Source organism: Etheostoma spectabile, chromosome 21 (assembly GCF_008692095.1).
Source record: "Etheostoma spectabile isolate EspeVRDwgs_2016 chromosome 21, UIUC_Espe_1.0, whole genome shotgun sequence".
Taxonomy (NCBI): domain Eukaryota; kingdom Metazoa; phylum Chordata; class Actinopteri; order Perciformes; family Percidae; genus Etheostoma; species Etheostoma spectabile.
Window position 1 is genome coordinate 23,839,006 of NC_045753.1, and position 21,964 is coordinate 23,860,969.

The window sequence follows — 21,964 nt, forward strand, 5'->3', positions numbered from 1 at the left end:
TATATATATCTAGCTATACAATCTATGCGATGTATACAGTCCATTCAGGGCAGAAATATGTGGGACTGTTGTGCAAATCAGCGTTAGCAATTAGCGTTAGCATTGCAAGCTAGCGATTTTTAAAAAGTTTCAGTTAGGAACATGGTTGCAAGTACACATGTACAGGACTGCATAGACCACAAAACAAGACTGTCGTAACTTTTTAATCAATTATTTAAGCTGAAAGTACTTACATTCATGTGTCTCTCTGGTCGATGCAGCAGCCACACACTGCCTGTGTGTTTTCTAGTGAGGTCGAGTCCACACTAGGTCCCAAGGGGTCTACAGCCCTCGGTCTATCCCCTACCCCTAGGTCTATCCCCTACCCCTAGCTCGTAATACGTATTGGACCAGCACTAGGTCCCGCGTTAACGCGCAAAAGCTAGGGGAGGGGTAAGGGGAAGGAATGGGATTCAGCCTTGGTGTTCTTGGTCCTCAGATATATATATGTGAGTGTGTATGTGTGTATAAATATATATATATAATATATATATATATATATGTGAGTGTGTGTGTGTGTATACAGTGCCTTGTGAAAGTATTGGTCCTCCTTGAACTTTTCAACCTTTTGACACATTTCAGGCTTCAAACATAAAGATAGAACATTTTATTTTTTGGGACACATTTGTGAAGTGTAACGAAATCTATTGGATATTTTAAACTTTTTTTAGCAAATATAAATCTGAAAGTGGTGCGTGCTAAATGATCGTCCCCCTTGCGTTAAGACTTTGTAGAGCCCCCTGTTGCTGGATTCCAGCTGCAGGTCTCTTGGGGGACGTCTCTATCAGTTTAACATCCAGAGACTGAGTTCTTCCTCCAACAGCTGGAGCTCAGTGAGGTTGGATGGAGAGCGTTGGTGAACAGCAGGTTCAGGTCTTTCCTCAGATTCTGGACTGGATTCAGGTCTGGACTTTGACTTGGCCGTTCTAACACCTGGATCCGTTTATTTGGGAACCGTTCCTTTGGAGATGTTGCTGTATGTTTGGGATCATGGTCTTGTTGTAAGATAGATCTCCGTCCCAGTTTCAGGTCTTTAGCAGACTCCAACAGGTTTTCATCCAGGATGGTCCTGTATTTGGCTGCATCCATCTTCCCTGTCCCTGCTGAAGAACAGCAGGCCCAGACCATGATGCTGCACCACCATGTTGGACAGTGGGGACGGTGTGTTGAGGGTGAGGAGCTGTGTTGCTTTTACGCCAAACATATCGTTTTGCATTGTGGTTCCATCTGACCAGAGACCTTCTTCCACATGTTTGGTGTCTCCCAGGTGGCTTGTGGTAAACTTTAGACAAGACTTTTTATGGAGATCTTTGAGAAATGGTTTTCTTCTTGCCCCTCTTCCATGAAGGCCAGATTTGTGCAGTGTCCGACTGATTGTTGTCCTCTGGACAGACTGTCCCCCCTCAGCTGTAGTTCTCTGCAGTTCATCCAGAGGGATCATGGGCCTCTTGGCTGCATCTCTGATCATCTTCTCCTGGTCTGAGCTGAAGGTTTACAGTTACCAGGTCTTGGTAGATTTGCAGTGGTCTGATACTCCTTCCATTTCTAAATGATGGCTTGCACAGTGCTCCTTGGGATGTTTAAAGCTTGGGAAATCTTTTTGGATCCCAATCCGGCTTCAAACTTCTCCAGACCAGTATTAGGGACCTGCCTGGTGTGGTCCTTGGTCTTCATGATGCTCTCTGGGCTTTCAACAGAACCCTGAGACTATCACAGAGCAGGTGCATTTCTACAGAGACCTGATCCCACACAGGTGGATTCTATTGATCCCCATCAGTCATTTAGGACAACATTGGATCATTCAGATCCTCGTGTATGTATGTATATATATATATATATATATATATATATATATATATATATATATATATATATATATATATATATATATATATATATATTAGTGTGTGTAAGATAGTGGATGGTTGCTAGCTGCGGGGGGCTGACTGTGGACGTGTCCCCGGTGGGGGGGGCTGGTATCAGCTCTCATCCTAACTGAAGCCTTGCAGCGCCGGGAGACAGAAGACGGGGGGGGTGCTAGCTAGCTAGCTCGCTAAATTACCATTAGATTATTCGTCTATACAGTTAACGTTACTGATGAATGTGTGGGTTAGCCCAGAGTTGTTAGCCGTGGTCTAAACAATCAGACTAAAAATAAAAGAGCGTGTTGAATTACATTAGCATTAGCATTAGCATTAGCTACTTGTCAACCAGCACCTTTACAGTAGGCACCAAAACCTGTTTCCTCATCGTTCCCCCTACAGGTTGGGAGGTGAATTCTTCTTTTACTGTTTCCATCCAGCAGCACGTAGCATGGTGGCTAAGTGGTTAGCACTTCTGCCTCACAGCAAGAAGGTTCCTGGTTTGAATCCTGGTCGTTCCGGGCCTTTCTGTTCAGAGTTTGTATGTTCTCCCCGTGTTTGCGTGGGTTTCCTCCGGGTGCTCCGGTTTCTTCCCACCATAAAGACATGCATGCTGGGTAACTAGGACTACGTATGAAGAATAGCCGATTGGCTAACACTGGCGCATTTACAGAAATGTTGATTGATGTTCATTGTCCTAAATAAATAAATAAACATTATTCTCATGTCTCATTCCAATGAGTTAATGAACAACTGAAACATTATTTTAAGGGACAAAAGAATCTTTGGTGTTGGATCGATCAACACTGAAATCAATCAGTATCAATAAATAAAGTCTCTGTTGTGTTACTGTGTTGCTAAGTGGGACGTAACCAACGGCAACACAATGCCATGTGGCAGAAAACATGCTGTATTACGTTTACTGAGAACAGAGATGTTCTTCTGTCTGCTCTCACCTTTCCAGTGAGGAGAACACATGGGAGCCACAAGACCACCTGGACCTGGACCTCATCACAGAGTACCTGCAGGACCACAAGGAGACGGAGGAGAAGAAGAAGAAGAAGGAGGGCAAGAGGAAAGGTGTCAGGGAGGCCTCGGGAGACTCAGAGGAGCGAGGGAGCAAGACGAAGAAGAAGGAGGTGAGTGAAGGAAAGAGGGTACTCGAGACTGAAGTCACAGAAATCTATCTATCATTGATACGTAGCTCGGGGTTTCTCTTCATGGTAAATCTCCTGACTCACATTATCTTCTGCTCACTTTAAGGCAAAGAGTAGGCTACAGCTGTTAATTAGAGTAAATGATTATTATCCTAACTCCTTGAGTGGTGAGATTATGACAGTTTGAGAGCAGTGGTCAGTAAATGTCTGTTTTTAGGCTGCTTCCACATTCAGGCGGTCCGCCATCATCTGCCACGCTTCCTCTCGCTGTTTCATTACAGCATTACACTTATTTCACTACAACTTACCTGAACATGTAGACTATTTCGGAACTCATAAAAGTCATGAAAATTACATTTGCTTCCATAATAACATGTTTGCAATTGGCAAACATTTTCCTTCATTTCGTTATCAATGAAAAATTAAAATGTTCTCTTTGTCTGTTGCTATAGAAACAGAGAGGAGGAGAGGGACCCAAACATCACAGCTGTCAACAATGTGACAAATCCTTCACATCATCAGGATATTTAAAGATTCATCAGAGAGTTCACACTAGAGAGAAACCTTACAGCTGTGATCAATGTGGGGCAGCTTTCACACGACAGGATTCGCTAAAAATACATCAACGCATTCACACTGGAGAGAAGCCGTACAGCTGTGATCTATGTAGGGCAGCTTTCACAAAACAGGGTTACCTAAAAACACACCAGCGCATTCACACTGGAGAGAAACCTTACAGCTGTGAACAATGTGGGGAAATCTTTCCTAAGAGTAGTAACCTTAAAAGACACCAGCTCATTCACACTGGAGAGAAGGCGTACAGCTGTGAACAATGTGGAAAAACCTTTTCTCTGAGTAGTCACCTTAAATCTCACCAGCGCATTCACACTGGAGAGAAGCCGTACAGCTGTGAACAATGTGGGGAAACCTTTTCTCGGAGTGATAGCCTTAAAACTCACCAGCGCATTCACACTGGAGAGAAGCCGTACTGGTGTGAACAATGTGGAAAAACCTTTTCTCGGGGTAGTAACCTTAAATCTCACCAGCGCATTCACACTGGAGACAAACCGTACTGGTGTGAACAATGTGGAAAAATGTTTTCTCAGAGTAATAACCTGAAAAAACACCAGCGCATTCACACTGGAGACAAACCGTACTGGTGTGAACAATGTGGAAAAATGTATTCTCAGAGTAATAACCTGAAATATCACCAGCGCGTTCACTCTGCCTCGGTGTGAACATGTTTCAGAGCCAAGCTGTTTCCTCCTCCTCCTCATGCCCTGATAGCTGTGTTGTTATATTCTGATCTTCTCTCCACATTGAAGGCTGACCAGCAGTAACTTTATCTTCTGAGGAGCATGATGTTATCCTGGCTACGACTACGTATTACGCTCCCTCCCTTTGAAGGGTTAACTCCACTCAAAATGAGCTTTTATTCCTATAATAAAACATTCTGAGGTCAGGGTTCAACTGCTAGCGCTGTTTCACTAATGCTGCAACGGAGGAGTATTTGTTCTTATCTATTAACATCCTGTTTACTAAGGTGTTAAAGTGCTGAAATATTTAGTCTATTGTCCCTGAAGCCGAAGAAAAGAAGGACTTTCTCATAACTGGGACTCTTTAATCAGAACATGTCTGCTGTTCTAAAAATAACTTGTGCAGTTCATGTGTTTAAACTGCGTCTGTGCCGCCGCCATCTTGGGACCAACAAGTGATCTTAAAGACTCGTAGAAACAGATTTGTGTCCTGCTTTTGGATGTTCATGGGAAGAAAATGTTAAACAAAGCAACATGGAAGAACATTTCACAGATAAACAGATTTTTACTATATTTAACTGTTATGATAGCGTTGTATTTAATATTCCAGAAGGTAACATTGATCCTTCTTTTAAGATGTGTCACGTGACTGTCTGGAGCTAAGCTAATGCTAGCTTGTTTATTTAGGTGGTTATTAATATATCAGCAGTCAGATGCTGAGATGATTGTTATGTGTTCCTGAACATTTCCTTGAGTCATTGTCCGTAGACCCTCATGTGAAAAAATCCCGACTTTACATCAGAATAATATATATATATATATATATATATATATATATATATATATATATATATTTCATAATAACTGGTTATTAGGGATGAGCCGAGTACCCGGCTGAAACGAGTATCCGGTACGGATAAAGCACTTTTGCCGAGTACAAGTATTATCCGAGTAATGCGAGTCAATATCTGTACTCGGATTGAATAAGTCTCCACTGACTGTGTCTCCGTTCTCTGATAGGCTAGTCCCAGTACCCCTCCCCTACACTATTCTCTGATAGGCTAGTCCCAGTACCCCTCCCCTACACTATTCTGTGATAGGCTAGTCCCAGCGCCCCTCCCCTACACTATTCTGTGATAGGCTAGTCCCAGCGCCCCTCCCCTACACTATTCTGTGATAGGCTAGTCCCAGCGCCCCTCCCCTACACTATTCTGTGATAGGCTAGTCCCAGCGCCCCTCCCCTACACTATTCTGTGATAGGCTAGTCCCAGCACCCCTCCCCTACACTATTCTGTGATAGGCTAGTCCCAGCACCTCCCCTACACTATTCTGTGATAGGCTAGTCCCAGCGCCCCTCCCCTACACTATTCTGTGATAGGCTAGTCCCAGCACCCCCCCCCCCTACACTATTCTGTGATAGGCTAGTCCCAGCACCTCCCCTACACTATTCTGTGATAGGCTAGTCCCAGCACCTCCCCTACACTATTCTCTGATAGGCTAGTCCCAGTGCCCCTCCCCTACACTATTCTGTGATAGGCTAGTCCCAGTGCCCCCCCCTACATTATTCTGTGATAGGCTAGTCCCAGCGCCCCTCCCCTACACTATTCTCTGATAGGCTAGTCCCAGTGCCCCTCCCCTACACTATTCTGTGATAGGCTAGTCCCAGTGCCCCCCCCTACATTATTCTGTGATAGGCTAGTCCCAGTGCCCCCCCCTACATTATTCTGTGATAGGCTAGTCCCAGCGCCCCTCCCTACACACACAGATTCAATTCAATTTCAATTCAATTTATTTATAGTATCAAATCACAACAAGAGTTATCTCAAGACACTTTACAGATGAGCAGGTCTAGACCACACTCCAGAATTTACAAGGACCCAACAGTTCCAGTTTTTTCCTCCAGAGCAAGCAATGGTGCGACAGTGGCGAGGAAAAACTTCCTTTTAGGCAGAAACCTCGGTCAGACCCAGGCTCTTGGGAGGCGGTGTCTGACGACCGGTTGGGATTAGAATGAAGAGTTTGTTTGTAGTAGTTCTTTGTAGCATAGCAGGGCACTGTGGGCGTTACAAGGCACAGCAGGACGTAGCTGGGCACCGCAGAGCGTAGCAGGATGTAACATGGCATCGCAGGACATGTAGCGGGACCATGGACAGCTGCTACCCTGATTTTTTGGCGCCTCCCTGATCCGAGGAAACATGCTGGGGGGGAAAAGAATATAAGGACTCCGGGGAATGACTCCCCGGAACTAGGTTAGTAACAAGCATTTCTGGAACATAGATGCACACAAATGGAAAGATAGAAAGATAGATAAGAGAGGAGCTCAGTGTGTCAAAGGAAGTCCCCCAGCAGTCTAAAAGAGAGAGAGAGAGAGAGAGACATGACCATCCCACTGTCTAGCGGAGGTGGCTATGAGAGAGAGAGAGAGAGAGAGAGACATGACCATCCCACTGTCTAGCGGACGTGGCTATGAGAGAGAGAGAGAGAGAGAGAGAGAGAGAGAGAGACATGACCATCCCACTGTCTAGCAGAGGTGGCTATGAGAGAGAGAGAGAGAGAGAGAGAGACATGACCATCCCACTGTCTAGCGGAGGTGGCTATGAGAGAGAGAGAGAGAGAGAGACATGACCATCCCACTGTCTAGCGGACGTGGCTATGAGAGAGAGAGAGAGAGAGAGACATGACCATCCACTGTCTAGCGGAGGTGGCTATGAGAGAGAGAGAGAGAGAGACATGACCATCCCACTGTCTAGCGGAGGTGGCTATGAGAGAGAGAGAGAGAGAGACATGACCATCCCACTGTCTAGCGGAGGTGGCTATGAGAGAGAGAGAGAGAGAGAGAGAGAGACATGACCATCCCACTGTCTAGTGGAGGTGGCTATGAGAGAGAGAGAGAGACATGACCATCCCACTGTCTAGCGGAGGTGGCTATGAGAGAGAGAGAGAGAGAGAGACATGACCATCCCACTGTCTAGCGGAGGTGGCAATGAGAGAGAGACAGAGTGGAGGCTATGAGAGATAGAGAGAGAGACATGACCATCCCACTGTCTAGCGGAGGTGGCTATGAGAGAGAGAGAGAGAGATGACCATCCCACTGTCTAGCGGAGGTGGCTATGAGAGAGAGAGAGAGAGAGAGAGAGAGAGACATGACCATCCCACTGTCTAGCGGAGGTGGCTATGAGAGAGAGAGAGAGAGAGAGACATGACCATCCCACTGTCTAGCGGAGGTGGCTATGAGAGTGAGAGAGAGAGAGACATGACCATCCCACTGTCTAGCGGAGGTGGCTATGAGAGAGAGAGAGAGAGAATTCAATTTTATTGATATAGTGCTTAATTACAACAACAGTTATCTCTTTGCCTATAGCGGCATAACTAAGGGATGGTTCAGGACTCTCCTGAGCCAGCCCTAACTATAAGCTTTATCAAAAAGGAAAGTCTTAAGCCTACTCTTAAATATGGAGACGGTGTCTGCCTCCCGGACCCAGACTGGAACCTGGTTCCACAGGAAAGGAGCCTGATAGCTGAAGGCTCTGGCTCCCGTTCTACTTTTAGAGACTCTAGGAACCACCAGTAATCCTGCATTCTGGGAGCGCAGCGCTCTTGTAGGGTTGTAAGGTACTATGAGCTCTTTAAGATAAGATGATGCCTGACCATGAAGAGCTTTGTAGGTCAGGAGAAGGATTTTAAATTCTATTCTGGATTTTACAGGAAGCCAATGCAGAGAAGCTAAAACAGGAGAGATGTGATCTCTTTTCCTGGTTCCTGTCAGAACACGTGCTGCAGCATTCTGGATCAGCTGTAGAGTCTTTATGGATTTTTTCGAGCAGCCTGATAACAAAGAATTGCAGTAATCCAACCTAGTAGTAACAAATGCATGGACTAGTTTTTCTGCATCATTTTTAGACAGGATATTCCTGATTTTTGCAATATTACGTAAGTGAAAAAAGGCAATCCTTGAAATTTGTTTTATGTGGGAATTAAAGGACATGTCCTGATCAAAGATGACTCCAAGATTCTTCACAGTGGTGCTGGAGGCCAGGGTGGTGCTGGAGGCCGGGGTGGTGCTGGAGGCCGGGGTGGTGCTGGAGGCCGGGGTGGTGCTGGAGGCCGGGGTGATGCCATCCAGAGTAACTATATCTTTGGATAATGCGTCACGGAGGTGCTTGGGTCCCAGAGCAATGACTTCCGTTTTATCTGAGTTTAACATTAGAAAATTACAGGTCATCCAGGTTTTAATATCCTGAAGGCACATTTGAAGTTTAGCTAACTGATTAGTTTCATCCGGCTTGATCGACAGATATAAGATTCCTTTCGGTTGTGTCCGACCGGCTGTTCTCACACACACTCAGGACACAGAGAAGTGAACGTGTCTCTTCTCAGGTCCGCGGGGATGTCCCGTTAACATTTAGGGTTTCTTCAGCTTTGTTTCATACCTCGGTTCAAACTAGTACCTAGCAACCAGGAGACTTCTGGTAACGTGGGGTTGGTTACCTAGCAACCAGGAGACTTCTGGTAACGTGGGGTTGGTTCAGACCCGGTGTTGGTAGAATCGGACTTGCGTTGCATCTCTGCCGTCGGAGTTTTTTTTTGAGTGTCTGAAACTTTCTTGCTGTGTTTTATATTTTTTTTAAAAGGGAGTTGCGGTATAAATAATTAATATTACAAATTAAGATACACATTCCAACCCCCCGCCCCCCCCCCCCTCTCTCTCTTGTTTCTCTCTCTCTCTCTCTCTCTCTCTCTCTCTCTCTCTCTCTCTCTCTCTCTCTCTCTCTCTCTCTCTTACTCACTCACAGACACACACACTCACACATACCTGGTGTGAAAATAAAAAAGACCCCCCCCCCCCAAGAAAAATGATTAAAAGTTGAAAAAAGAAAGTTATATTATTGAGTATGAAAACTCGTGTTCATTACATTTTACTTAATAATTGCAACCACATTGTTGTAATTATTGTTGTTATATACTGTAGGCCTATATAGTTTGTTTGTTACCATGACAACACCACTGGTCTGAAGCTCAATGCTGATTCTGTCATGGAAATAGTTTCTAATCAGCAATAAATATAACAATTTCTGATCAACCCATATCAATTGCATGCTTAAAAGAACATACCGGTTAAAGCCCCGCCCTTTTCAAGACAACCCGACCCACTTCCGGGTTAAATCTGACCACTTCCGGGTTAGGCCCCGCCCAGTCCGAGTACAGATACGGATACAGATAATTCATGTGGTAAACAGATACACATACAGATAATGCTGTACTCGCTCATCCCTACTGGTTATATAACCCACCTGTTTAAATTGTTCAAGGCTTAAATCAGCAGAAGAAACAGAAAAAAATATAAAAGCTTAGAAGAAAAGCTAAAAATATGTGTACTGTTTGAAGTGTGCTGTGTAACTCACAGCTAAAATATATATACATATACATATTTATATATACTGCTTAAAGTGTGCTATGTAACCCATGATAAATATTGTTTGTTTTGATGACTGTATGAACTAAATATTAGAAACAGTTGTAACTTTATAATAGTCGTTAGGTGTGACCTTTGACCTTTTAAGTGTGCTAAGGATCACTTGCTGTAACAGTGGATCTGGTCTGAACCGGTCTTCTGCTGTGGCCCCCTGTATGATAATCTAGTGGTGGAAATACCCTGATTTCCGGGGGGGGGGGGGGCCTCTCTCTTCAGCGATACCCACTTATCAGGTTTTATCTAGTCTCTGGTTTTGAGACTCTTTGCTTTTAGGGCAGAAAGAGAAAACATTATTTCTGTATTTTGTTCTTGTTTTTTAATTTTTCACTAAATAATAAAACCACCTGAGCTCGTTGTGAGCTAGGAGACCAAAAGACTTGATCCTTGGTTTTAGTCTTTTAATTTCTCTCTCTCTCTCACCTCGGCTTTCTGAGGGTAGTTAAGACTCCTCTTTAATCTTCGGGGGGGCTGCTACCCAGCGGGGACCGACCTTGACAGTCAGACCTTCTGTTATGATTTTTTTTTTTTGGTGACTTTATTCCACATACTATAGTATGACTTTTTTCAACATACTATACTAGGACTGTGATTGGCCGGTTGTCAGAAGCCCAGGATGTAGTTGTTATCTTAAAGACAAATGTAAACATCTGTTTTTTAACCATGAATACTTGAAATGATAAAGTAAGACAACATCACCGACCTTAGTCTTTTCAATCATTGTTTCCACATACTATTCTGACTATACTATACTATACTTTTACTTATTTTTGAGGTACTACACTGATATTTTTTAAATTTCCGACATACTATACTATGACTATTTGACATAAAATCTGTTTCTGAAACAGTTTCTTGAATAAAATAAAAATCTGCACATTTGCTCTGGCAGTATAAGAATAACCATGTTCTCTTCAAATAGTAACAATAACTTTTTATCTACCATGAGTTTATTCAACGAAATACTTGTATTTGTTTATATATTTTGCAGATGTTAAAAACAACTAAATGCTAAATTTATTAAAAATTAAGTAAAAGATAATGAACTCTCAGAGGGCATATTGGGTAAATTTATTAAGCAAAACATGAATAAATATATACATAGAATAGGTTAAAAAAAAAGATTAAACAAAATTGATAACAATAGAAAATTAAAAAAATTAACTCAAAACTTGAAAAACTATATAATATATATACACTTCATGTGGTTAATGTATTTTACAGAAATTGCAAAATTTATGCAAAATGCGTGTGCATTCGTAAGATATTGGAGGAAATATGGCGTTCTTTTAAATGGTGTAAAACGAGGAGCAGTCAGCGTTGTGGAGATGTTGTGGTGTTAAGGTTAGGCACCAACAGACTAACCAGGATTAGTTAGTGGGTTGGGTTCAGATAAGTCCGTCCAGGAAAGGAAAGTCCGGTGTTCTGGGACCAGAACTTCACACCAATCTCCCGCCAAAATGAAAAAATTTACTTTTAATTAATCAGACTTCCTGTATCCTGATAATCTTAAACCACATTCAGAGACAGAGAATACAAAGAGTTAATGTAAATATGGAAAGGTCCACAGAGTAAGAAAAGATCATGTTAAACTACAAATTACAAAACAAGGATATGTATAAGGCAAACAAAACCACGTAATGGGAACACATCTTCAACAGATTATTTCTGTCTCTTCTTCCTGCTTCTGGCGAGAGCAGTCGTGTTTTTCCTCCTCTCCCCTCTTATCTCAGCCTGGCTCCTTCCCAGTCTGTCTACCCTGTCTTGTGGAACTTGTTCTCTTTGTCCCCTGCCTGCTGTTTTCATGGAACATTCAAAATGGAATTGATTAACTGGTCACTCAGCGCAATTGACAAGATTTTTTAATCTAAACATGCTTCACCGGGGGAGCCGGTCTGCCCCAGCGGGACGTTCCCTGCAGATTAAGCTCGCAATTCCTGGGAGAATTGGCAGGTGGTCTGCCTGGACGTCCTAACTGTGGAGGACGTTGAAGACATTTGGATAATTGTACTACTGTTGGTGGGGCTCCTGATCCTCGACCTTGGGGTCTCGCTGACCTATCGGAAGATTGGTAAGACAGCCGCCAGCAAATTCACCCACCAGCTGTCTGGGGAACTTAAAGAGTGCCCACATGGAGTGGTTGAGAGGATGAAGGTTTTACATCTGAGGGCTCACCAGTCCTGTAAACTGTCTCTAACATCTCAGACCGGACCGTGGAAGCGCAGAAGGGGATTGATAACATCAGGGCCCAGTCGGTGGAGTTGCTTCGTGTGACCACCGGTCTGGCGGAAAAGGTAGAAGGACTGACAAAAATCACTACGTGATCTGGATGCTCGCATGACGCTGAGGTCAAATTTCCACCGAGTCAACCTAAATTGGACTGAAATTGTTTAAACTGTCCCCCCCCAACCGCCCTTCACCCGAGCGGGAAAACAACCAGCAGCTGGCCATTCTATCTTTCCTCTGCACTGGTTATCTCTTTAAGGTCATGCAGATGAACTGAGCTTTTAACAACATAGACAGTCTGACGCTCACATTCTTACACACAACTCATTATTTTACAAACACACCATACACTCCCCCTATAACTATCTATTTCTTGATTATACTATTTTTGTGATTGTTGGATTCAAAATCAAAATTCAATTAATTGCACAGCCCTAGCTAAAGTTAACATATTCTTTGGGAATCTTTCCAGTTCTTCCCTTAAAGAAGAGACCAGACCGGCCTTGTTGCTCCATCAAAACCTCTTTCTGAACTTTCCATTTCCACACAGGAACATCTGGAGATGTTCTGCTGAATGAAGTGTGGTTGGTCCAGGCTACTGTGCATGTAGCTTGGAGCTCCAGTTAATGACTTTTGGGCCTTCCATTTTTGTAGTTCTTTCAGTCTGAATGCAGGAGATCCTTGACACTCTGTAGTCCTGTGGATCGGTCCCTCATCAGCCCTCGCATCTTCTCCATCAAACACAAGATTTAATCTAGTAAAACATGGTCAGCTAGAATTCACTCACACCTCCATTAGTTCTTCTAACCCTTGTATCATTATCTCTGCATGCCCCCCCCCCCCCCGGGTCTACCAAAGGCACCTCCAGCAGACAGCAAGATGGCGACCGGAGCAGGAACGAAGGGCAAGAAGGTGGAGGAGGAGCAGCCTGCAGCAGTGAAGGAGGAAGAGGAGGAGCAGCCTGTAGCAGTGAAGGAGGAAGAGGAGAATGTGATGGAGAAGGTGTTGGACCGCAGAGTGGTGAAGGGAAGAGTAGAGTTTCTGCTGAAATGGAAGGGGTTCTCAGAGTAAGTATGAGTCTAGAATATTAATACTTGGTGTTCTTGGTCCGGAGATATATAATATATTTACATATTGTAAATAAGTGTCAGCATGGTATCATGCCCTCAAAGTTGAAGGTTTGGTATTTTGAAACTAAGTGGCAGACCCACAAATAATCTTACAAGATGGCAGCAGAACAAAGGAATAATAGGAATGCTAATTAGAGTGAGAATAGATTGTCTAAAAACAAAGTGTGAGGAGATGTTCTTCTGTCTGCTCTCACCTTTCCAGTGAGGAGAACACATGGGAGCCACAAGACAACCTGGACCTGGACCTGATCACCGAGTACATGCAGAAACACAAGGAGACGGAGGAGAAGAAGAAGAAGAAGGAGGGCAAGAGGAAAGGTGTCAGGGAGGAGGAGGTGAGTGAAGGAAAGAGGGTTCTCCAGACTGAAGAGTCCCACAAATCTAATCTCAATATTAATAAATGTACACAGAGGGTTCCACAAATATCTTTTAGGATTTATATATTGTGTAGCGCCCCCTGATGGGCAATATTCAACAGATTTGTTCGACAAACTCAGAATGGGATTGAAAACCAAAATCTCAGGTTTGACATTAATAATATTTAATTTGTACAAGATAGCCAAAAGTTTGCGTGGGTTGCTAGCTACAAAAAATAGTTTTTTTCACAACTTAACCATTTTTAATCCAAACAGAATTCTTTTATTAGTTCTTCGTAACGCCCATCTTAAGACGCTTTACGCCAAGCTTCAGGCAGAACCACGAGACCCCGGACGAGTCTGAAAAAGTATGTTTTGCACATTTCACGATTTTTGACAGACATCCCGACCCCAAACGGATGTGGCCGACGTCAAGTGATGAAGTTTTGATCAAGGGAAGCGTGGATATCCAAAACCTACTTTTTCAAACTCGTCTTGGGTTTATTGACTTGAAGCTTGGCATATAGCATCCTGAGGTTGCTGGTACAATACCTTACTAGATTCATTTTCTTTGGTTCCCAAATGAGGAAGTTACAAAATATGATTTATTTTTTTGTAAACAGAGATCCAGACAAATCTTTTGCATATCTCGTCAAAATTTAATACTATCAAGGTGAATCCTGAGATTCTTTTTGTTTCATCCCACTCTAAGACTCTGGACCAAATCTTTACAAAGGTAAATATCTCTCTATGAACTGCCCATGGGATCTTTACCAAATTTGAAGTGTTTGATCTAGGGCCACTCCTAAGGCCACACATACAGTGGTGTACTGATTGGTTAAAATGGGCGTGGCCCAATACACCCCCAAAATGCTTTTTAGGAACAAAAAAACAACTGTCTTTTGAGCTTGTCTTTTTGTGCTTGACAACCTTTAACCGAGTCCACTTGCCCTTGATTTGAATCCTTCTTGGATACTATATCCTGGATGACTCAGAGCCTTTACATACATCAAAGCTATATTTTAAACATCCATAATCACGACATATGCGCCTGTGTTTGTCAGAGGCATCAGTGATGCTCAGCAGTTTTATTCCAGAGCACAGCAGAAAGCTCTGCTTGAGGAAATGGAGCTTGTGTGGACAATACCACATTACTTGCTCAATAAAAGAGGTAAACTTCTGAAAAGCTGTTTGATTCAGACACCAGTGACGCTACTGGGAAGTAGTTAAACTAGTATCGTTACTGCCCAATACTGCTGGCCATGCAAGTTTGATTTTAATGGAGATGTTGGCAGGTAATTAAGAAAGGTAATGAGTCAGTCAAACGATGTTCCATAGACATGCTCTAAATGTTGTTTCTAGTTTAAGATAGAGCTCTACAGCATGGCACCTCACTAACTCACTCTCTTGGTTTTTCTGTTGATAGAAACGGAGAGGAAGAGGAGTCAAACGTCACCGCTGTCAGGACTGTGACAAATCCTTCACAACATCAGGAAATTTAAAGAGTCATCAGAGATTGCACACTGGAGTGAGACCTTACAGCTGTGATCAATGTGGGGCAGCTTTCACACAACCGAGTTCATTAATAAAACATCAACGCATTCACACTAAAGAGAAGCCGTACAGCTGTGATCAATGTGGGGCAGCTTTCATATTACAGAGTTACCTAAAAACACATCAACGCATTCACACTGGAGAGAAGCCGTACAGCTGTGATCAGTGTGGGAAAACTTTTTTTAGTGGCAGTCACCTTAAATCTCACCAGCGCATTCACACTGGAGACAAGCCGTTCTGGTGTGAACAATGTGGGAAAACCTTTTCTCATTGTAGTGCCCTTAAAAGACACCAGCTCATTCACACTGGAGAGAAGCCATACTGGTGTGAACAATGTGGGGAAAGGTTTTATCGGAGTAGTCACCTTAAAAGACACCAGCGCATTCACACTGGAGAGAAACCGTACAGCTGTGAACAATGTGGGGAAACATTTTCTCATAGTGGTGGCCTTAAATCTCACCAGCGCATTCACACTGGAGACAAACCGTACTGGTGTGAACGATGTGGAAAAATGTTTTCTCAGAGTAGTAACCTGAAAAAACACCAGCGCGTTCACTCTGCCTCGGTGTGAACATGTTTCAGAGCCAAGCTGTTTCCTCCTCTCCTCCTCATGCCCTGATAGCTGTGTTGTTATATTCTGATCTTCTCTCCACATTGAAGGCTGACCAGCAGTAACTTTATCTTCTGAGCAGCATGATGTTATCCTGGCTACAACTACGTATTACGCTCCCTCCCTTTGAAGGGTTAACTCCACTCAAAATGAGCTTTTATTCCTATAATAAAACATTCTGAGGTCAGGGTTCAACTGCTAGCGCTGTTTCACTAATGCTGCAACGGAGGAGTATTTGTTCTTATCTCTTAACATCTCTGTTTACTACGGTGTTGTCAAAGTGCTGGAATATTTAGTCTATTGTCCCTGAAGACGATGAAAAGAAGGACATCCTCATAACTGGGACTCTTTAATCAGAACATGTCTGCTGTTCTAAAAATAACTCGTGCAGTTCATGTGTTTAAACTGCGTCTGTGCCGCCGCCATCTTTGGACCAACAAGTGATCTTAAAGACTCGTAGAAACAGATTTGTGTCCTGCTTTTGGACGTTCATGGGAAGAAAATGCTAAACAAAGCAACATGGAAGAACATTTCACAGATAAACAGATTTCTACTATATTTAACTGTTATGAAAGCGTATTTAATATCCCAGATGGTAACATTAATCCTTCTTTTAAGATGAGTCCCGTGACTGTCCTGAGCTAAGCTAATGCTAGCTTGTCTGGGGTAAAACATGTTTATTTAGGTGGTTATTAATATATCAGCAGTCAGATGCTGAGATGATTTTTGTTGTCCCCTGCCTGCTGTTTTCCTGGAACATTTGACATGGAATTGATTAACTGGTCACTCAGCGCTATTGACAAGATTCTTTTCACCCAAGCATGCTTCACCGGGGGAGCCGGTCTGCCCCAGGGGGAGCCGGTCTGCCCCAGTGGGACGTTCCCTGCAAGCTACGCTCGCAATTCCAGGGAGAATTGGCAGGTGGTCTGCCTGGACGCTCTCACTGTGGAGGACGTTGAAGACATTTGGATAATTGTAATTCTGTTGGTGGGACCCCTGATCCTCGACCTTGGGGTCTCGCTGACCTATCGGAAGATCTGTAAGACAGCCGCCAGCAAATTCACCCACCAGCTGTCTGGGGAACTTAAAGAGTGCCTACACGGAGTGGTTGAGAGGATGAAGGTTTTACATCTGAGGGCTGACCAGTCCTGTGAACTGTCTCTAACATCTCAGACCGGTCTGGGGGGGGGGCAGAGGGGGATTAACACCATCAGGGCCCAGTCGGTGGAGTTGCTTCGTGTGACCACCGGTCTGGCAGAAAAGGTAGAAGGACCGACAAAACCACTAAATGAACTGGATGCACGTATGACGCTGTGGGCGGTAGCAATTGAGTGATGGACATTGATTCAAACAAATTCCACCGAGTCAACCTAAACTGGACGGAAATTGCTTAGCTACCCCCCCCCCCCCACCACACACACCTTCTCCCTAGCGGGAAAATAACTTGCAGCTGGACTCCTATCTCATCCTGTGCACTGGCTTATCCTCAAGGACACGCTGATGAACTGAGTTTTTAACAACACAGACAGTCTGACGCTTCATATTCACACACACAACTCATTATCTTACACACACACACACACCATACACTCCCCCCCCCCCCCCCCCATCCTGCCCCGTATCCGTCTGACTGCCTCGATTTCTCCCACCTCAAAAGATTCCTTCATGTGACCACATGAACTGTGAGTTATCTTGTGCATTATGTTGTGACGTTGTATTGTATATTATTATGTTGTGATGTTGTATTGTATATTATTATGTTGTGATGTTATGTTGTATATTATTATGTTGCTGTCTGCATTGTTTCTTTTGGAGAAAGCGTGTGCTGGTGCTGTGTCATAGCTCCAACCTGAGTCAAATTCCTCGTATGTGTCTTCATACCCGGCGAGTAAAGCTGATTCTGATTATGTGTTCCTGAACATTTCCTTGAGTCATTGTCCGTAGACCCTCGTGTAAAAAAATCCAGACTTTACATCAGGAATAAACACATTAACATCCTGGTACCAGGAAGTGGTTTTGGTCTATAAATAATAAATATATATATATTATACACTTCATAACAACTGGTTAAATAACCCACCTGTTTAAAATGCTCAAGTCTGGGGGGGGTCCGGTAGGTGCGCCAGTAGTTATAAAATGATGATTAGACTATGAAATATGCCAATTCTGATATGTTCATATAGCCTCCTCCAAACAGACAGGCCAACCTAACGCAGACAGGTTACTCACCGTTTTTAGGTGAGACGCCATGTTTGTAGTCCAGCTGCGAAATGCAAACTGTTGCTTGCAAACTTTGCATCCAACTTTTTCCCATTATCTGTTTTTGTAAAATTCTGCCACACTGCGATGTCTTCGACACGGTGGAGGAGGACTGACTGGAAACTAAACACTCACAGTTAAATAAATATTCAGCAAACCACTAAAACAAGGCTTTCTAGTTCTTTCTTCAACCTGTCCTCAGTGGGTCGGGCTAATCCAAAAAAGAGAAAACAAGGGGGGTTTTCTGAAGATAGACTGTTACCTGTGAAACAGGGATGCTCTGTAAACACCCCTATTAGCAGTTAGTGCTTTCCACCCATAGACCGTAACGGTCCATGCTTCCACCTGATGAATAACACGGCAAAAAAACAACCAATCAGAATTTTGGCCGAGCCAGAACGTATCGACCAATAAATCGACTAGTCGACTGGGAGATTACAGTGTGTGTGTATATATACATATACTGCTTAAAGTGTGCTATATAACCCATGATAAATATTGTTTTGATGAATGTATGAACTAAATATTAGAAACAATTTAAACTTTATAATATTCGTTAGGTGTGACCTTTGACCTTTTAAAGCTGCAGTAGGGAGTTCTGAGTAAACGTGGACTTAGCCTAAAAATTTGAACAAGCACACCTTACAGGTCCCGCCCCCTTGCTCTCTGCTGCGCTACAGCTCCTCCCTCCACAGCTCCTCCTCCCAGCTCCTCCACAGCTCCTCCCTCCACAGCTCCTCCCTCCACAGCTCCTCCCCAGCTTCCACAGCTCCTCCCCCTCCACAGCTCCTCCCTCCACAGCTCCTCCCTCCACAGCTCCTCCCCTCCACAGCTCCTCCCCCTCCACAGCTCCTCCCTCCACAGCTCCTCCCTCCACAGCCTCCCCCTCCACAGCTCCTCCCTCCACAGCTCCTCCCTCCACAGCTCCTCCCCTCCACAGCTCCTCCCTCCACAGCTCCTCCCTCCACAGCTCCTCCCCCACAGCTCCCCCTCCACAGCTCCTCCCCTCCACAGCTCCTCCCTCCACAGCTCCTCCCTCCACAGCTCCTCCCCCTCCACAGCTCCTCCCTCCACAGCTCCTCCCCCACAGCTCCTCCCTCCACAGCTCCTCCTCCACAGCGGGGCCTGCCGTGAACGCGCAGGTTAGTAAGCAGGGCCACCGATGCTTTCCACATCCTCATGGACAGTACAGGGGATTTACTCAGAGGGTAGGGCTGTTGTGTGCTGTACTTTTAAAACTTTGAATACTTTATGTAAAAAAAAATTTCAATGAAAGGGTTTAAAATTATTTTTTATGTAATCGCTCATTTGTGAGATCTAAACAGAGATGGCAAAAGTACTCACTTTCCGTACTTAAGTAGAAGTACAGATACTTGTGTTAGAAAATACTCCGGTAAAAGTGGAAGTAATGATTAAACTTCTTTACTCAAGTAAAAGTAACAAAGTACAGGCTTGAAAATTTACTTAAAGTATAAAAGTAAAAGTAGCCTTGCAAATGACAACCATTTCTTATGTAAAGCTACCTGGAGCACACAAATGTTACTAGAGAGACGCTGAGGAACTTCAGTGGACATGGAGGACATGTCTTAATATGACAAAGGCTACATTTTAAATGGATGTCTGCCAATAGGCCTAAAACATAACATATATGATTATTATGACAGAAACTGGGACTCCAGGTTAATAAGATTCTGACTTATTAGCAAGATATGAATTCAGTTGTGATTCTGTGAGAATTCACAGATCCAGTTTCTATTTTTAATCTTTCCCCCTGACATGTAAATGAATCTACATTTATGTATTTGCTCAAATACGGCTTCTGGAAATAAAATAAAGGATTAAAATATGAATGACTAAACAGACATTAATGAAGAAGTTCCCCAGCACATTGGCCAGGAGTCCTTCTTGATGTCTCCTGTCTCAAACATCTCTCTCAGATAAGGCGGAGGATGATGGGAATGTCTCGCTGTTTTCTTCATTTTCAATCATGTCGCCCTCATGCTACTATGTGTTAACGTTAGCGCCAACGTACAGTAGAAATATTCCCATCCATTTAGATTGAATATGATATTGATGACGTAAACAATAATAAGGATAACTCCAGTGAAATGATGTGAAGGTTGAGGACTAGATGAGGACTGGATTAAAGCTGATTCTGGTTTCCAACTTCACCCCAGGTGTGTCTGTTAAAACACAGACGGAGACAACTTCTCTCTAGCTAAGTTTCATCCACTTGTCAATTGAATTACAGAATCTGAAGTTTGGTCCAAAAAAAAAAACTCATGCAAATAAAGCTGTGAAAGTGTTGATGCTTCATTAAGACCAACGTGCAACCCAGCTAACATGTAAAGACCACATCAGAACCACTAGCTAACAGGTGAAGAACACACCAACACCACTAGCTAACAGGTGAAGAACACATCAGAACCACTAGCTAACTTACTTTAAATGTGAAGAACTATAGACCAGTAACAGGCTTAAGTGAACTGACAACATGAGTTATACGACTTACAGTTCTCAAAGACGCACACACACAATCTCAGCTGGTTATCCTCGGGACAGCTTGTCTCTTTTTAATTTCTCTCACTTTTTTCTCCGTGTGGCGCGCGCACCCGCTCGCGGTGTGTGACGCGTGTCCGCGCTATTTTCCGACATAACCGCTTATAAAAACGAAAGTAACGAGCCAATTTTGTAAAATGTAAGGAGTAGAAAGTACCGATATTTGTGTTAAAATGTAAGGAGTAGAAGTAAAAAGTTGCCACAAAAATAAGTAGTAAAGTAAAGTAAAAATATCAGAAAAATCTACTTGAGTACAGTAATGAAGTACTTTTACTTCGTTACTTCCCATCTCTGGATCTAAAGCAGCACATTACACAGTACATTACTGAATTACCTTTTGGATCAATTTAAAACGCTAAACTTTCAGTAGGAATGATGAATCACTGACGAAGCCAAGGAATAACAACATCTTAGAAATATGTCTTAAGTTTTATTTTGCACATGGGTAAAATAAATCAGCTTTTTTTGCAAAGTACTCCTGCACAAGGAAATCCTGAACATTTAGATTTGGACTGACAGGCGATTCCTTCACGTGCCTCTGTGTCTGGGCCATGTCCGACCTGTTCAAGGAGCACAAAGAATGTGTGTCAGACATTTGATTTACGAATTACACCCTGAGGGGGAAGAAAACGTGTATGTTTTCAACAGTTTCATCATAGCTACATTTAATTTTGACCGACAAAAAAACATTTTGGCTTACTAAATGTAGGTATCGAAACAATATTGCTTACTGAGGGTGAAGGAGTTAGCAACATTCCTGCCGTGCTACAAGCTAACAAGCTAACTGTTAGACTTAGCAACAAGCTACAGAGTTAAATGAGATTAGCGCTATCACCAGTGATATCGTTGTTGTGTAGTTCTTAAAACATGAAACAAATCAAGCAGGGACACTTACATGTCGAGCAGAAATGTGGCTAACGCTAGCTCAGAATCCGTGTTGAATCCTTCCAGGAGGCGTAGCTCCCTCCACCTCTGAAAACCCGCTCTGATGTTGACCCTCGTTTTATTTCGGGCTCGGTTTAATTCTGTCTTTTTAGCTCGCTCTTCATCATCGGTCTTCTTCTGTTTGCCCGTCTTTGTTTTCTGAGCAGGTGTCAATCGAGAAATTGGCAGTTTTCCTGAAAAGTTGTTTCTCCGCGATTAGCACAGCAGCAGTGCACTAGCAATCAGGAGCTTGAACGGTGGTACGCGCTGTGCGGGGGAGGGGTATGGGCAGCGCGTACACGAGACTAATTGACACTGCTAAGGCAGTCCTCCTGGCTCTGATTGGCTGTTTCTGACCGGGAGCGGTGTTTTTCTGCAAGTGGCAGCAGGAGCACAGGGAGGAGACACAGGAGCTTGATTTTTTCACAGATTATCCTTCTCATATTCCACTGTCAGGACATAGTGACAGTTTCAACAAATATGTAAAAACTACATTTTTACAAAAGTTACCTACTGAAGCTTTAAGTGTGCTTAGGATTGCTTACGGTAACACTGGACCTGG

At 43.5% G+C, this 21,964-nt stretch overlaps 1 protein-coding gene and 1 long non-coding RNA gene across 2 annotated transcripts in view; one reads left to right on the top strand and one right to left on the bottom strand.

Annotated features, from left to right (window-relative positions):
• The window catches only part of LOC116671400 (zinc finger protein 345-like), a 19,398-nt gene extending 3,494 nt beyond the window's left edge, over nt 1-15,904 (top strand). Inside the window, exons 3-5 of the mRNA XM_032502638.1 lie at nt 2,866-3,040; nt 3,511-4,292; nt 14,937-15,904. Coding sequence (XP_032358529.1) covers nt 2,866-3,040; nt 3,511-4,292; nt 14,937-15,621 — 1,642 coding nt within the window. The 3' untranslated portion in view covers nt 15,622-15,904. The remainder of the gene's footprint in view (nt 1-2,865; nt 3,041-3,510; nt 4,293-14,936) is intronic.
• On the bottom strand, nt 15,746-16,232 carry LOC116671402 (uncharacterized). Its single transcript, XR_004327262.1, has 3 exons — nt 16,148-16,232; nt 15,836-15,838; nt 15,746-15,798 (listed from the first exon to the last, which is right to left on the bottom strand). It is a non-coding gene; the product is annotated as an uncharacterized LOC116671402 (long non-coding RNA).
• Nucleotides 16,233-21,964: the final 5,732 nt, after the last annotated feature.